Source organism: Bidens hawaiensis, unplaced genomic scaffold (assembly GCF_021521415.1).
Source record: "Bidens hawaiensis isolate Kalapana, Puna unplaced genomic scaffold, B.hawaiensis_p1.1 tig00009139_1, whole genome shotgun sequence".
NCBI lineage: Eukaryota > Viridiplantae > Streptophyta > Magnoliopsida > Asterales > Asteraceae > Bidens > Bidens hawaiensis.
The window spans coordinates 27431-43970 of record NW_027491672.1 but is presented as its reverse complement, the minus strand read 5'-3'; the positions used below and the strand labels follow the sequence as shown (position 1 = coordinate 43970).

The window sequence follows — 16540 nt, the reverse complement described above, 5'->3', positions numbered from 1 at the left end:
AATTTAAATTTAATGTCTATACGAAAAAAATTCTGTATTATATTGTTTTTGAATGTCTATTTTTTTTTAAGTTTTTCGTGTCTCATGTTATAAAAAAAATTCTCTTTTTAAAAGTCCAGACTTAACAGAGTAATTTGATTGAGCATAAAAATAGAATTTTTGTCATCATAAATATAAATTTGATGACTTCAATGAAAAAGTAATATCCATGTAGGTAGTTTTTTGTAGAAATATAAATTTTGTTAAAGTTTTCGTATTTTATTTTAATTTTGCATGTAGGTGCTTTAAAGTCTTACATATACCTACTAATGTAGAATTGTATTTTAATGAAAAAATTAATTAATAATAATTGGAATATTTTTTGTAGTAATTATACTTTAAGGAAGTGAAATATTATTTGTCTATAATATTAATTTGAAGTTTTGCAAAACATATGTACCACATAAAAACATAGCAATAACCAATCATAAAATTTTATCAAAAAAAGGAATCTCCATGTAGTCAAACAAAAAGAAAAATCCCCAACACAATCAAAACAGAAAATATAAAGAAACATAGTCTCAGCAAACCATGCAAAAAAAGACAATAAAAAGGAAAGTTTTTTAAATTAAATAGGAACTGACTACTACTTCTCGGTTTTAAGAATCAATAGCGTCTCATTCCAATTTGCATCACGCAAATCCTTTGTGTGAATCTTCTGTTGTTTAGTTGATGACAGAGCGGATGACTCGTCAACGTCGTATACATCTTCAAGATTACGCTTCAAATCAACACTGGCAGCCGTGCCCATACTTTCATTGCTATTGGAAATCGGGGTCCCATTGTCAGCGGTACATGAAATAGAATCCTATATAATAAAAAAAGTAAGGAATTATAAGTTCCATATAGTTAGTCTGATTTAAGTAGATAGCGAAAACATAAGTAAAAATAGTAGATAACCTTCAAAGAAACATCCGTCTGTAATGGCAACTCTGAGTTACTTGGGTTCACCGAATCAGAATCTTCAACCTTCATTTTGTATGTAAACTCACATGCTTTACATGTACAGTTTTGACCGGTTTATTATATATAAATGAAGAAATTAACAAATTACCTGATTATTATAGAAATTCTTTTCGAGCTTTGAAATAATGTTCAGATCTTCAGTCAGTTTTGTAATGGAAAAATACTCAGCATTGTTATCAAGATTATAGTTCTTGATCTCGATCCTAAAGGCGAACTTTCTTTCTAATAAAACGTTGAAGGCAGCAGGAAGAGTTAAAAATTCAGCCGACTGTGAAAAGCATCAAATGTTTTAATTTCAAATATAAAAAGTTATAGAATTTCACTATTATAGTAATGTTATTATAAAACGATACAAAAAAGACAAAAAGTTTACTTGTTCCTGTTCGTCCAGCACGTCTTTAGCAATTCGTCCTATAAGCTTGTTAGCCTCCCGTTCAAACATTGTAAGAGTCACAGTTCCTGTGCAATCCTGGACTCGTATGGGGATCTTGTATCTTAAAAATATGATTAAAATAAATTAAAAAGATAAAGCATGGTTAATATTGTAAAAAAAAGTTAAAAGATTTGAGAACCTAATCATAGGAGATGATACAATGGTCTGAGTGCAATTGTCATTGAGACATTTGTACTGCTTCGCCACTTCAAAATCGGCTGGATTCTCTCCCTTATCAATTCTGACGGTTGTGGTTTCAACTCCATTTTTACATAAATCACAACTACGATAATTCCATGATTTCTCAATGCATAGAGCTTTGATCTTACCAACAACAATAAGGGATTTAACCTATCCAGAAATAAGAGAATTTTAATAATGATGTTTCAATGAATCTAAAAACAAAATATTTAAAAAACAATGACATACCTCTTTGATTTCGTTAATTTCACGAATGTTGATGAAATCAATATCATTAAGAAATTCGTCTTCCAGTGACGAGACCATAGAGGTACCAACGGACCGATGAGAGGATGTTTCTTCACCAATGTTAGACAGGAAACTGGTGTGATGAAACATTATTTGTTATAATGAGTAGGTAACTTTTAATAAAAAAAATCAAGACTTGTGGATGGTCTATTTTCATGTGTTACCGTGTTTTGATAATAGCTTTTATCAAAACAGAATCAATTTTTAAATAATACTATTACAATTGTACGATCACAAATTTGGTATGGAAGAATGGGCTGTACAGATTATATTTTTAAATTATAGCATTACAATAATAGTATTACCTTTAGAAAGTAAAGGTAAATATAAATGGTAATTATTTTAAACATATATAATAACAATGTACCTTTTCTTAAATTCTAGAATTTCATCAATTGGTGAATTTATAAACAACCGCGTCGCATCATAAACATTAGAAACAGTCCTGTTATCTGTAATAACATAAATTCGTTAGTTATTTAAAGTACAATGAAATAATGACATGATTTTTTACTTACGTCCGTATATATGCAGATTTCCGAATTGAAGAATTAGGAAAACATGAGCCTGTTGCTTATTTTGCATGTAGTTCAACATTTGCTGACAATATTCCTCCCACAAGGTTAATATGATGTGTCTACCTCTGTAAGATTGTTGATATGGATAACATAAATATAGTTAAGTGCAAATGAATAAAAAAAAAGTAAAATTTGAGTTGCTTACTCCAGATCTTCTAATTTGATCTCCATCTTGATTGCTTCTTTGCCACCTCTTACCGGTTTCTTCTCCACCTCATAGCATTTGTAAACATATCCAATAATATCTAGTGTGAAATAAAGTTAGAGCGTTAAGAGTTTTAATGTGTGTTAAACAATTAAGAGTAAATAATAAATAAAATAATACGGTATCTAACCAAGTCTAGTGTACTGAGGTAGAGGGTCTTTTAAAATGGAACCAAAATTGGTGAATTCAAAACCATACTTGGAGCCTTTGAAGGTGGTGCATTTTTTTAGGTCTGTTTGCCAACGGAAAGAAATTTTCTGGCCATTGTCCACATGCTTGATTTTTGCGTCATTGTCGGCCAGTGTGGGCCTAAAAATGAAGTAGCACTCATTCTCTCGGAGATGTTCTTCAAACTTAGGAAAGTAAGTTTTGAACACGCTTGCCTGCATCTTTGTTCCCTGAAAATTTATGTAGTTGAGAGTGCTGAATATTATAAAAAGAAAAAAAAATTTGGTAAATATTTACCTCCTCATCCATTATAATCATTTCAATCGACCAAATTTCGTTAGGGTTCTTGTTGTTTGGTTTTCTCCATAGTCTAACAACTCGAACTTTGATTGTATAGTTTGTCTTGGTAGCATCAAGTTCCCTAAGTTTGATCAAATTTTTTGGCTCCATGTTTCTGTGTATTAGAGACATTGTTAAAAAAAGGTGTTGTATTTCGTAAGTAATAAGATATAACAAACTATATAAATTAAAGGGAGAGAACAATTGAATTACCATGGCAGTTAGATCGACTTCGATGGTGATGAGGGTGGATTGTTATTAAAGAATATATAGCAAATGCAAACAGAATAATTTGATATATATGGCAAACATATTATTTTTATGTTAACAAAAATAGAAGAAACATAAAAGTTAATAACCAATCTGGGGCCTTGATTTTCGTTAGTTATTATTTTCCGTAATTAAAAGTATTAGAAATGTGTTAAATACAAAGCATAGTCAAACAGAATATTTTCATATATATGCCAAACAGTTTACATATATATGTTATTTAAAGTTGAAATTAGTTAGTAAACGTTTTCATATAGGCTTACGTAAGGTATCAAAATTATTCTGTCACATGATTTTATTTAGTTATTCCTTTTATGTTAACAAAAATGCATTAAATTTAAAAGTTATAAATTAATCAGTGCCCATGATTTACGTTAGTAAATTTTGACCTTAATTAAAGCAATTATAAATTGGGGTAAATATATATTTATATAAGTCAAAAGTTAACATAGATAATGGATTGAGCATAAATCAGTCAACCTAAAAAATTATATATTTAATATAAATTTACCTAATTAAAGAATTATTGAATGAGCGTATACTAGTCCGAATTTTAAACTGCATAAGTATTCAATTTTCGTCATGATTAATATAAATTTAATGTCTTTACGAAAAAAAAATGTGTATTATAATTTATTTGAATGTCTATTTTTTTTTATAAATTTTTCGTATCTCATGTTACAAAAAAAGATTCTCTTTTTAAAAGTCCAGACTTAACATAGTAATTTGATTGAGCATAAATCAATCAAGTTAACAAATTGTATATATAAAATAAATTTAACGAACAACGAATGTATTCAAGTTGATGACAGAGAAATATAACATGATCTAACTTAATTATATAAATAACTAACGAACACCGAAGATGACGCTTATTAATCAATAAATGCCTAAGTAGATAATGAAGTCGATTTAGTGTTTATATAAATAATTAACGAACACCAAATCAAAGGAGAAAGCAACTATAACATACCGGCGGTCCGAACATGCTGCTGCAACACCGGAGAAGTGGAATCGATTAATGCCTAAATACATAATGAAATCAGTTTAGTGTTTATATAAAATAAATTTAACGAACAGCGAATGTAATCGAGTTGATGACAGAGTAATATAACTTGATCTAACTTAATTATATAAATAACTAACGAACACCGAAGATGACGCTTATTAATCAATTAATGCCTAAGTACATAATGAAGTCGATTTAGTGTTTATATAAATAATTAACGAACACCAAATCAAATGAGAAAGCAACTATAACATACCGGCGGTCGAACATGCTGCTGCAACACCGGAGAAGTGGAATCGATTAATGCCTAAATACATAATTAAATCGATTTAGGGTTTATATTAATAGTTAAAGAACAACAAATCAAATCAGAAAGCAAAAACTATAGCATACCGGCGGTGGCGGTGGCTGGTGCAGTGGCGGTGGCGGGTGCTGCAACAGAGTAATATATAAAATAACTTGATCTAACTTAATTATATAAGTAACTAACGAACACCGAAAATGATGCTTATTAATCAATTAATGCCTAAGTACATAATGAAATCGATTTAGTGTTTGTATAAATAATTAACGAACACCAAATCAAATGCGAAAGCAACTATAACATACCGGCGGTCCGAACATGCTGCTGCAACACCGGAGAAGTGGAATCGATTAATGCCTAAATACATAATGAAATCAGTTTAGTGTTTATATAAAATAAATTTAACGAACAGCGAATGTAATCGAGTTGATGACAGAGTAATATAACTTGATCTAACTTAATTATATAAATAACTAACAAACACCGAAGATGACGCTTATTAATCAATTAATGCCTAAGTACATAATGAAGTCGATTTAGTGTTTGTATAAATATTTAACGAACACCAAATCAAATGAGAAAGCAACTATAACATACCGGCGGTCCGAACATGCTGCTGCAACACCGGAGAAGTGGAATCGATTAATGCCTAAATACATAATGAAATCAGTTTAGTGTTTATATAAAATAAATTTAACGAACAGCGAATGTAATCGAGTTGATGACAGAGTAATATAACTTGATCTAACTTAATTATATAAATAACTAACGAACACCGAAGATGACGCTTATTAATCAATTAATGCCAAAGTACATAATGAAGTCGATTTAGTGTTTATATAAATAATTAATGAACACCAAATCAAATGAGAAAGCAACTATAACATACCAGCGGTCCGAACATGCTGCTGCGACACCGGAGAAGTGGAATCGATGAATGCCTAAATACATAATCAAATCGATTTAGGGTTTATATTAATAGTTAACGAAGACCGAATCAAATGAGAAAGCAACAACTATAACATACCGGCGGTCTGAACATGCTGCTGCAACACCGGAGAAGTGGAATCGATTAATGCCTAAATACATAATCAAATCGATTTAGGGTTTATATTAATAGTTAAAGAACAACGAATCAAATCAGAAAGCAAAAACTATAGCATACCGGCGGTCCGAACATGCTGCTGCAACACCGGAGAAGTGGAATCGATTAATGCCTAAATACATAATGAAATCAGTTTAGTGTTTATATAAAATAAATTTAACGAATAGCGAATGTAATCGAGTTGATGACAGAGTAATATAACTTGATCTAACTTAATTATATAAATAACTAACGAACACCGAAGATGACGCTTATTAATCAATTAACGCCTAAGTACATAATGAAGTCGATTTAGTGTTTCTATAAATAATTAACGTACACCAAATCAAATGAGAAAGCAACTATAACATACCGGCGCTCCGAACATGCTGCTGCAACACCGGAGAAGTGGTATTGATTAATGCCTAAATACATAATGAAATCAATTTAGTGTTTAAATAAATAATTAACGAAGACCGAATCAAATGAGAAAGCAACAACTATAACAAACCGGCGGTCTGAACATGCTGCTGCAACACCGGAGAAGTGGAATCGATTAATGCCTAAATACATAATCAAATCGATTTAGGGTTTATATTAATAGTTAAAAGAACAACGAATCAAATCAGAAAGCAAAAACTATAGCATATTGGCGGTCCGAACATGCTGCTGCAACACCGGAGAAGTGGAATCGATTAATGCCTAAATACATAATCAAATCGATTTAAGGTTTATATTAATAGTTAAAGAACAACGAATCAAATCAGAAAGCAAAAACTATAGCATACCGGCGGTGGCGGTGGCTGGTGCGGTGGCGGTGGCGGGTGCTGCAACCCCGGAGAAGTGGAATCCGGTGAGAAAACGGGGTTGATTAATGCCTAAATACATAATGAAATCAATTTAGTGTTTATATAAATAATTAACGAAGACCGAATCAAATGAGAAAGCAACAACTATAACATACCGGCGGTCTGAACATGCTGCTGCAACACCGGAGAAGTGGAATCGATTAATGCCTAAATACACAATCAAATCGATTTAGGGTTTATATTAATAGTTAAAGAACAATGAATCAAATCAGAAAGCAAAAACTATAGCATACTGGCGGTCCGAACATGCTGCTGCAACACCGGAGAAGTGGAATCGATTAATGCCTAAATACATAATCAAATCGATTTAAGGTTTATATTAATAGTTAAAGAACAACGAATCAAATCAGAAAGCAAAAACTATAGCATACCGGCGGTGGCGGTGGCGGTGGCGGTGGCGGGTGCTGCAACACCGGAGAAGTGGAATCCGGTGAGAAAACGGGGTTGGCGGTGGCGGGTGTGGGTGCGGCTGCAACACAGGAGAGGAGACGAACGGAGATGAAGGCATTCTACAGCCTGATTACACCAGTGAGGAGGACATGAAGGATGAATTAGGGTTTGTTTGAAAGATCTGGTGGTAACAATTAGAATCGGGCCGGGTTAATGGTTTCTAAATGGATTGTGGACATAGGCGGGAATGGATGAGTGAGGGTGGGCTAAATGAATGACACGTGGCTAGAGGAAAGCTTTATTTATTTAATTGTATAGATTAACGAACACCAAATCAAATGAGAAAGCAACTATAACATACCAGCGGTCCGAACATGCTGCTGCAACACCGGAGAAGTGGAATCGATGAATGCCTAAATACATAATCAAATCGATTTAGGGTTTATATTAATAGTTAACGAAGACCGAATCAAATGAGAAAGCAACAACTATAACATACCGGCGGTCTGAACATGCTGCTGCAACACCAGAGAAGTGGAATCGATTAATGCCTAAATACATAATCAAATCGATTTAGGGTTTATATTAATAGTTAAAGAACAACGAATCAAATCAGAAAGCAAAAACTATAGCATACCGGCGGTCCGAACATGCTGCTGCAACACCGGAGAAGTGGAATCGATTAATGCCTAAATACATAATGAAATCAGTTTAGTGTTTATATAAAATAAATTTAACGAACAGCGAATGTAATCGAGTTGATGACAGAGTAATATAACTTGATCTAACTTAATTATATAAATAACTAACGAACACCGAAGATGACGCTTATTAATCAATTAATGCCTAAGTACATAATGAAGTCGATTTAGTGTTTCTATAAATAATTAACGTACACCAAATCAAATGAGAAAGCAACTATAACATACCGGCGCTCCGAACATGCTGCTGCAACACCGGAGAAGTGGAATTGATTAATGCCTAATTACATAATGAAATCAATTTAGTGTTTAAATAAATAATTAACGAAGACCGAATCAAATGAGAAAGCAACAACTATAACATACCGGCGGTCTGAACATGCTGCTGCAACACCGGAGAAGTGGAATCGATTAATGCCTAAATACATAATCAAATCGATTTAGGGTTTATATTAATAGTTAAAGAACAACGAATCAAATCAGAAAGCAAAAACTATAGCATACTGGCGGTCCGAACATGCTGCTGCAACACCGGAGAAGTGGAATCGATTAATGCCTAAATACATAATCAAATCGATTTAAGGTTTATATTAATAGTTAAAGAACAACGAATCAAATCAGAAAGCAAAAACTATAGCATACCGGCGGTGGCGGTGGCTGGTGCGGTGGCGGTGGCGGGTGCTGCAACACCGGAGAAGTGGAATCCGGTGAGAAAACGGGGTTGATTAATGCCTAAATACATAATGAAATCAATTTAGTGTTTATATAAATAATTAACGAAGACCGAATCAAATGAGAAAGCAACAACTATAACATACCGGCGGTCTGAACATGCTGCTGCAACACCGGAGAAGTGGAATCGATTAATGCCTAAATACACAATCAAATCGATTTAGGGTTTATATTAATAGTTAAAGAACAATGAATCAAATCAGAAAGCAAAAACTATAGCATACTGGCGGTCCGAACATGCTGCTGCAACACCGGAGAAGTGGAATCGATTAATGCCTAAATACATAATCAAATCGATTTAAGGTTTATATTAATAGTTAAAGAACAACGAATCAAATCAGAAAGCAAAAACTATAGCATACCGGCGGTGGCGGTGGCTGGTGCGGTGGCGGGTGCTGCAACACCGGAGAAGTGGAATCCGGTGAGAAAACGGGGTTGGCAATGGCGATGGCGGTGGCGGGTGTGGGTGCGGCTGCAACACAGGAGAGGAGACGAACGGAGATGAAGGCATTCTACAGCCTGATTACACCAGTGAGGAGGACATGAAGGATGAATTAGGGTTTGTTTGAAAGATCTGGTGGTAACAATTAGAATCGGGCCGGGTTAATGGTTTCTAAATGGATTGTGGACATAGGCGGGAATGGATGAGTGAGGGTGGGCTAAATGAATGACACGTGGCTAGAGGAAAGCTTTATTTATTTAATTGTATAGATGAGTTAACTCAAGGAATGGAGTTAGCCATGCATCTAAAGTCCATTTTGAGTTCAGAAACATCTTCTGAAACAAAACAGATTTTGAAACAAGAGATCATATCATCATATGATAGAGCTATGTTGATGGTCAACTGGGGCGACTCGGCTGGCCAAACACCGCCACTTGCACTACCCGCACCGCCAACGCTCAGCCACCCCGAGTCGTCCGTTTCCATTGACGAGAGCCCGCGAAGCCAGGATATTATTCAACCGTTCGATAATCAACACGATGACAAAGTTTTATCTAAAAAGAGGTTTATTAGCAGTTTAGCACTAGTATGTCATGCATTATATTGTTATATGTAGTACAAACTACAAAGTTCTAATCTTTTTTCTTGATTGGTGTTTGTTATAGGAAGGCAATGCCAACGTGGCAAGACCAAATTCGAATCTCGACTGACAACGGGTTGGAGGGAAGTACGGATGACGGTTACAGTTGGAGAAAGTACGGACAAAAAACCATTTTGGGTGCTAAATATCCAAGGTTGTTAAAACTTATTGGTCATGGATTCCAAATATTTATTTATTTTTTAATATATTCATATATTATTAACATTTTTGCTTAATCTTGCAGAAGCTATTACAGATGTACTTACCGACACGCCCACAACTGCATGGCGAGAAAACAAGTGCAAAGAACCGATGAGGACCCCACCGTGTTTGACATCATATACAAAGGCCAGCACACGTGCAACCCCGCTGCTAAACCGTCAGCACAGCCGCCAAAGTCACCCGAAAAACATGAAATCAAAGTCGAGCAAATCAACCACCAAAGAGAACCTGGAGAGATGCTGTCAAACCTTAAAGAGAATCTTAGAGTTTGTACCTCGGATTTGGATACTACAGTGCCATGTTCGTTTTCGTTCCCATCAGCATCGTTTAACTATCTGCAAGGATCGCCTTCCGGGTCAAACTATTTTACAGAATGGGTTGACTTTCACCCTCATGACGACTCAAGTCTGTCGGGAATGATCTCAACCACTGCATCAGCTACAAATTCTCCTCTGGCTTTTCCAGCTGATTTACAGGATCTTAGCCCGTTTAACAACTCGGGTTTTTTAATCTAAATTATAGGAATATTATAGCAATCAATAACTTGTCTCTGTACCAACAGAAGTATTTAAAACCATTTTTTTCATGTTGAGAAATAATGAGACATGTATTACTTATCAGGATAATGTAACAGACAAAATCCCTATTTGCAAGATTTTTTAACAACATTAGTAGTGAATAACTGAATACATGATACGTGCTTATATGGCGGTTTCAATGGCTGCTTGTTCATGCCAACCTCCATTAAGGTTGGACGGCCACAATCTCACCCTCCCGTCAGTCCCGGATGTTTCTAGGGTCATTCCACTCATATCCCACTCCCACACCTACTCAACATAAAAAAAATTGATTCAAATTCTAAATAAACATATGCCTCATACAAATATAAATTTTGCATTGAAGATCCCTAACTCATACATATATTAAATGCTAAAAAGAACATATACCTCATTGTGTTCACCAGGAAACATGGCAATTTTCTCAGCTGAAAGTCTTCCACTGAAGTCAGGGTTTGATGCCATTTGCCATATTGAAACTCCATTGGAAGTTGCAACAGCTATCGGCTCAAATGGCCTAAACTTGTTAGATGTTTATTAACCAACAATTAGTAAGCACCATTAAAAATCTCTTTGTGCACATACACAACAGAAGCAACCAATTTGGTATATTCAAATTTACCTTCCAATGTTTGGAGCCCATGCGAGAGAATATACATGATCGCCTTATCATCAGACTCTACTAGCTCTGCAACTGGAAACCACCTTTGATGACCTTGATCAAATTCCCATACCTAAGAGATTATGCTTATAGCCAATTAGAGACGAAGATGATCATCGTTGTTGGCCTTTTGAGATATCATTTAGTAAAATCACATCATTTGACATACGTGATAGCAAAGTCATGTGCGACGAGCCACTAGCCGTTAGGGACGAAGAAAACACGCCTATATTTACAAGTGAGACCAGCCCATTTATGCGGGTCAACCGGGTCGGTTCAACTACCCATTTGGATACCCATGAAAGTGGCTAAGGGATAAATTCATGCATCACATTCTGCCCACGTTTATCTCCAAGTTGTTTATGGAGTCGTTATCTGTATCATCACCATTATCATCTTCTGGTCGGTATCGAGGAGGAGTTCGTGCTCTACCCTGCTGTCGTTGCATAGCTAGGGATAGTTCACGAAATTGATCTTGCAATTCCCTGAGTTGTTGTTCAACAGACCCGTTTTCGAATGCCATGGCTAAAACAATAAATTGCTGAAACTGGTAACGGTTGTGAATTTGGAATCAGGTTTTAACGAAGAATCAAGAGCGTGTTCGGCTCTGATACCAAATGATAGCAATATCACCAGTAACGAATAGAAATTGAAATAGAAACTAAAACAGATAGTTCAACGACTGATTTCGGATACAGATTCACCACCGAAAACAAACCGTCGGGCTACGATCCTTAACCGAAGATACAGATTCACCACTCCGGATAACAAATCGTGTCTAAGATCACCACTCGAGATGCCAAAATCGAGCTAGCATAGACGAATCAATTTTACTCAAAATCTATTGAGAAAATTAACCAAAAGAGTTTTCAACATAAATCATCCGCACATCCATTCCTTCGAGTTTGATTACATAGACAATAATGAAAATAAACTACCCACGTTCCTACCATTTAGTGTGAACTGCTGGCGGTGCACGCATATAATGTATATATGTGTGAACTCTCGGGTGGGCAAAAGTAAAATTGCACTAATTTTGACGTTATTTTACTAATCTCGTGAAAATAACGTTAAAAGTGGGGGAAGGTTAATCAGGCATCATGTGGTGGCGTTGATAACCGAAAGACAAGGGCACATGCATCAATCAGCCGGTGTCCCGATGATTGAGTGCTATGTGCCTTATGTCCAAGGCTTGATGCAAAACTACTATCGAGCCGGGGGTCTCATCGGAAGCAGCCTCTCTATCCCTATGGGGTAGAGGTAAGGTTGTCTACATCTTACCCTCCTCAGACCCTACCATAGCATTGCTATTGGTGGGATATACTGAGTACGATGATGATGATGATGATGATGATGATGATGTTCCTACCATTTAGGAAATAAACTGACTACCACATGCTAACCAACTAAATAGAAATGAAACAAACGAAAACTAAATTAAAATAATAAAATAAACAACTTGGAGATAAACGTGGGCAGAATGTGATGCATGAATTTATCCCTTAGCCCACTTTCATGGGTATCCAAATGGGTAGTTGAACCGACCCGGTTGACCCGCATAAATGGACTGGTCTCACTTGTAAATATAGGCGTGTTTTCTTCGTCCCTAACGGCTAGTGGCTCGTCGCACATGAGGTTGCTATCAATACGTGTATTGCAAAAGGCAGCAGGGTGTGAATCTAATAGTGGCATACTTTGGGAGAATTTCATTGTGGAGTATCTGAGTTGAAACCGACCACAAAACTTGCAGGGTCGCTTTCACTTCTTTGTGGATTCCAAGAAATAGAAGCAGATGAACATGAAGTGTTTCCAAATTTAGTTACTGAATCTGTAACATTTTAAAATTCAGCCTAAAAGCGAAAATAAAGAAAAAAAATATTAATATTTTTGTAAGAGCAAGATACAAATGAAAAATCCAGAAAACACGAAAGAAATCTAAGAAACAGAAATAAACAAATAGATATAACAATGCAGCATTACAAAATTATGGTCACTTGAAGTTGTCAGTTGTTCAGTTCAATTCAATACAAGATCTCAAAGACTTTTACAAGGCCAACAATTGTCTGCAAATAAAACATAAACTTTAATAAGGTAAACAGTTTCAGTAAAAAACTAAACTAAGTACACCACAAACAATAATGATAACTACTAATCCATTTTAAAGAAAATAGCACCAACCACAGAGCTTTTAGTCATTTCTTATGCTTGATCTTAACATCACTATACACAATTAGTGCATTAAAAGGTTAGACGCATACCCAATTTAAAGTAACCACTGTCAAAATCTTAACTACAACCTGATTTTTCTGAATAGTAAACACTCAAATCAACACAATACTCACCAATTTCAAAATTGGGAGAGAGTTCCCAAATTGAGTATCTAATATTTGATCCAAAGGTCCCCCAAAGTTAGTGCAATGCTTCCACTGAACAGGCTCATTGTCTAAAGCAAATAAAGTAGAGAAAAGGCTGTGTGACAACACTCAGTAGTGCTTATTGCTTAGCTATTAAACTATTTGTAGTGACGTTTAACTAAAAAGTGAGAAACGGCCTGCAATGTCACTGCCACGTAGACATGGGCTCTCCCTAACTTTTCCATCAAAAGCGCGTAATGGTTTAACTAACAAAACAATTATTATTTAATCGTTTTAAATAAAAATACGAATGGATGATTCTGGTTGGTTGGAACATTCAAAGAGCCCCTCAGTCCGTTAAGCTGGTAGTGCCCTCCCTAGGGGGCTTCTTCTGGTAGACCCACAACACCCGGTCTTACGATACAGGATTATCTCCTAATTTGAATTTTGTTTTATCTTTTATTTATTTGTGTTTTATCTCCAAAGTTGTGAGGCTCTAGTGTAAACATTGTTTCTTGGTGAACTTTAATGTTAGTTTTGAGTTTGAATTTTATTATCAATTGTGAGCTTTTAAGTTCTAACAAGAACCTTTGAGGTTTACTGAAGCTTTTTATTAATCAATCGAGTTTGAGGCATTTGATTGCTCCCGTTCCCGCATCATATTAAATGAAACCTATACAGATAAATGAGTCTTATTACATCTAGGAAAACACATTGCATACCTTCTGACCTTCTGTTATCTCTTCCCAAATTCACAAGCTTCCATCGGAACATATGCATCATGCAATTGCATCACCATACTCTGGAGGAACCCAAACAACTTTTACAACGCTTCCATCATTAACCTAAAACTCAAATTATTAGTTGAGAGCGATCAACAGCATTTTGTATTCACAACTCACACGATATATATATAAACAATGGAGAAGAAATGTAACGCAGCCTATAATGAATACTAATAACAGCACGTTGACTTTGACTTTGACTCTAACTAGGGCTGTAAACGAACCGAACTCCTGCGAACCGTTTGGCTGGAAGTTCGTTTGTGTCCATCCGTTTAATAAATGAGCGAACATGAACACAAAATTTCATTTGGTAAGCTTAACGAACGAAGACTATGTTCGTTCAACTGTGTTCAAAAACATTTAGTAATGTGTGTGTTTCCGCTCGTTCATTTCCATTTGTTCATTTACGTTCGTCTAGTTACGTTCGTTTACATATGTATGTTCGTTTATCAGAATTTCACTATTACTATTTTTATTTATTTATTTATTACTAATGCTAATTTGATATAATTATGTTTTTGATTACTACGGTAGTGATTTTGCTTTGATATAACATATAACGATCATTATTCCCAAATTAATATATGTTTGTTTGTGTTCATTTATATTCATTAGTGTCCGTTTACGAAATTAATAAACGGGCACGAACGAACATTAACAAACTCAATTCCTAAACGAACTAACACGAACACGAAATTTCGTTAGAGTAACGAATTACAAGCAATGTGGGTGAAAATGTAGAAATTAAGAAATGTAGAGTTGATGAATGAAGATATGATATTAATAATAAAACCTTGAATTTGAAGGTGTATGATTACATTAGTGTGGAAGATGGATATTGTTCCGTCAATCAATCCAGTAGTTCCATGAAGAACAGATTCCCGTACCATTATCCAACGATGCTACTGATTTATCCATCAATTTTAATTTTAATTTCTAGGGTTCTTTGTTTCTCAAATTGGGTCAAATTAAGGGTTTTAGGGGGTGGATGTGCGTGTGCAGAAAAAACCCAACGGAAATAACAGAACCAATTAGGTTCGGTTAGGTTCGGTCTACTTTGGTTATGTTTGGTTGTTTACGACACGTGTGAAAATACATAAATCATGTAACAATCATGTAACATGAAAGTAGAAAATAGAATGTCATATATACTCAGTAGGGATGGCAAAAAAACCCGTGCCCGACGGGTATACCCGAAACCCGAAATAAATGGGACGGGTATACCCGAAACCCGATGGGTATGGGATTAGGATTTATAAATTTCCGCGGGTACGTGCCAGGTATGAGATTAGATGATACCTGACCCGATTACCCGAAAACACATACTCGTTTACCCGAACCATATACCCGAATTATATACCCGCAAAATTCTTTGTATTTCTTAGGTTGTGAAACATATATATATATATATATATATATATATATATATATATATATATATATAATTATATACAAATTATAATGATATTATTTAGTTATTTATTGTCATTCTTATATATAGAGTACATTATATTTAAATTTGTAATAAATGTTGTACGAATAAGATGTATAAAATAATGTACTTAAAAGTCCCAACGGGCAGTGGCGGATCTAGCCAATAATTTAAGGGGTAGCAAAATGTTTTTTAAACGTATGCAAAGAATTTTTTTTGCTGGTATCGCGTTTACCGGGGCCTGATTACGCGTTTTGCGTATAGCAAAGCCTGGTAACGCTTTTCGCTAGGCGCCTGGTTACGCGTTTGGTGTGTTCCGAGCCCGTTTCGCGTGTACCAACATTGAGTTACCCGTTCCCACGCATACTAGCACCCAGTTAACCCATTTGCAATGGCAAACCCAAAATTTTTATCAATGGGGCAAATATTGGCATGCCAAAACAAGTCGGCTTAAAATGGGCCAGGTCAAAATAACCCAAACGTGTTTGCTTAACAATATTGTAAATTTATTCAAACTTGAACTAAATAATACAATGATTTTATTGATATCTTTTGATCAAATTAAACACATACTCTTATAATCAGTAGGTTTAGAATTTACTCAACAAAAAATATTGATAAACAAAATATTTAATTAAATAAGAAAATACAAGATAATTATAAACCAAAATCAACAAATTAACTAGATTTGATTAACAGGTAATATAAAATATTTAACTATAAGTGATTTAAAATTCAAATCAAACTAAAAGAGTATAATATGTAAATATATTAAATTTGAAGGGGTTAATGATAAATTTTCTTTTTATTTAACCCATGTTCCCAGTATCTTCCTCAATTCTCTTTCTCTCTCTTCCAACATCTCCTTACG

At 34.8% G+C, this 16540-nt stretch overlaps 2 protein-coding genes and 1 pseudogene across 2 annotated transcripts in view; 1 reads left to right on the top strand and 2 right to left on the bottom strand.

Annotated features, from left to right (window-relative positions):
* LOC143531292 (putative WRKY transcription factor 53) overlaps positions 1–10576 on the top strand; it is a 31676-nt gene extending 21100 nt beyond the window's left edge. Inside the window, exons 2-4 of the mRNA XM_077026619.1 lie at positions 9293–9582; positions 9684–9812; positions 9903–10576. Of these exons, the coding sequence (XP_076882734.1) occupies positions 9305–9582; positions 9684–9812; positions 9903–10395 (900 nt within the window). The 5' untranslated portion in view covers positions 9293–9304 and the 3' untranslated portion in view covers positions 10396–10576. The remainder of the gene's footprint in view (positions 1–9292; positions 9583–9683; positions 9813–9902) is intronic.
* Positions 626–3328, bottom strand: LOC143531249 (replication protein A 70 kDa DNA-binding subunit C-like). Its single transcript, XM_077026586.1, has 11 exons — positions 3176–3328; positions 2841–3108; positions 2651–2750; positions 2446–2570; positions 2295–2379; positions 1868–2000; positions 1578–1789; positions 1379–1499; positions 1094–1273; positions 940–1008; positions 626–847 (listed from the first exon to the last, which is right to left on the bottom strand). The coding sequence occupies exons 1-11, from the start codon at positions 3326–3328 to the stop codon at positions 626–628; spliced, it is 1668 nt and encodes a 555-aa protein (XP_076882701.1).
* A 5-nt stretch (positions 10577–10581) lies between the features above and the next one.
* Positions 10582–15155, bottom strand: LOC143531248 (protein SEH1-like; annotated as a pseudogene).
* Between the last annotated feature and the right edge of the window lie 1385 nt (positions 15156–16540).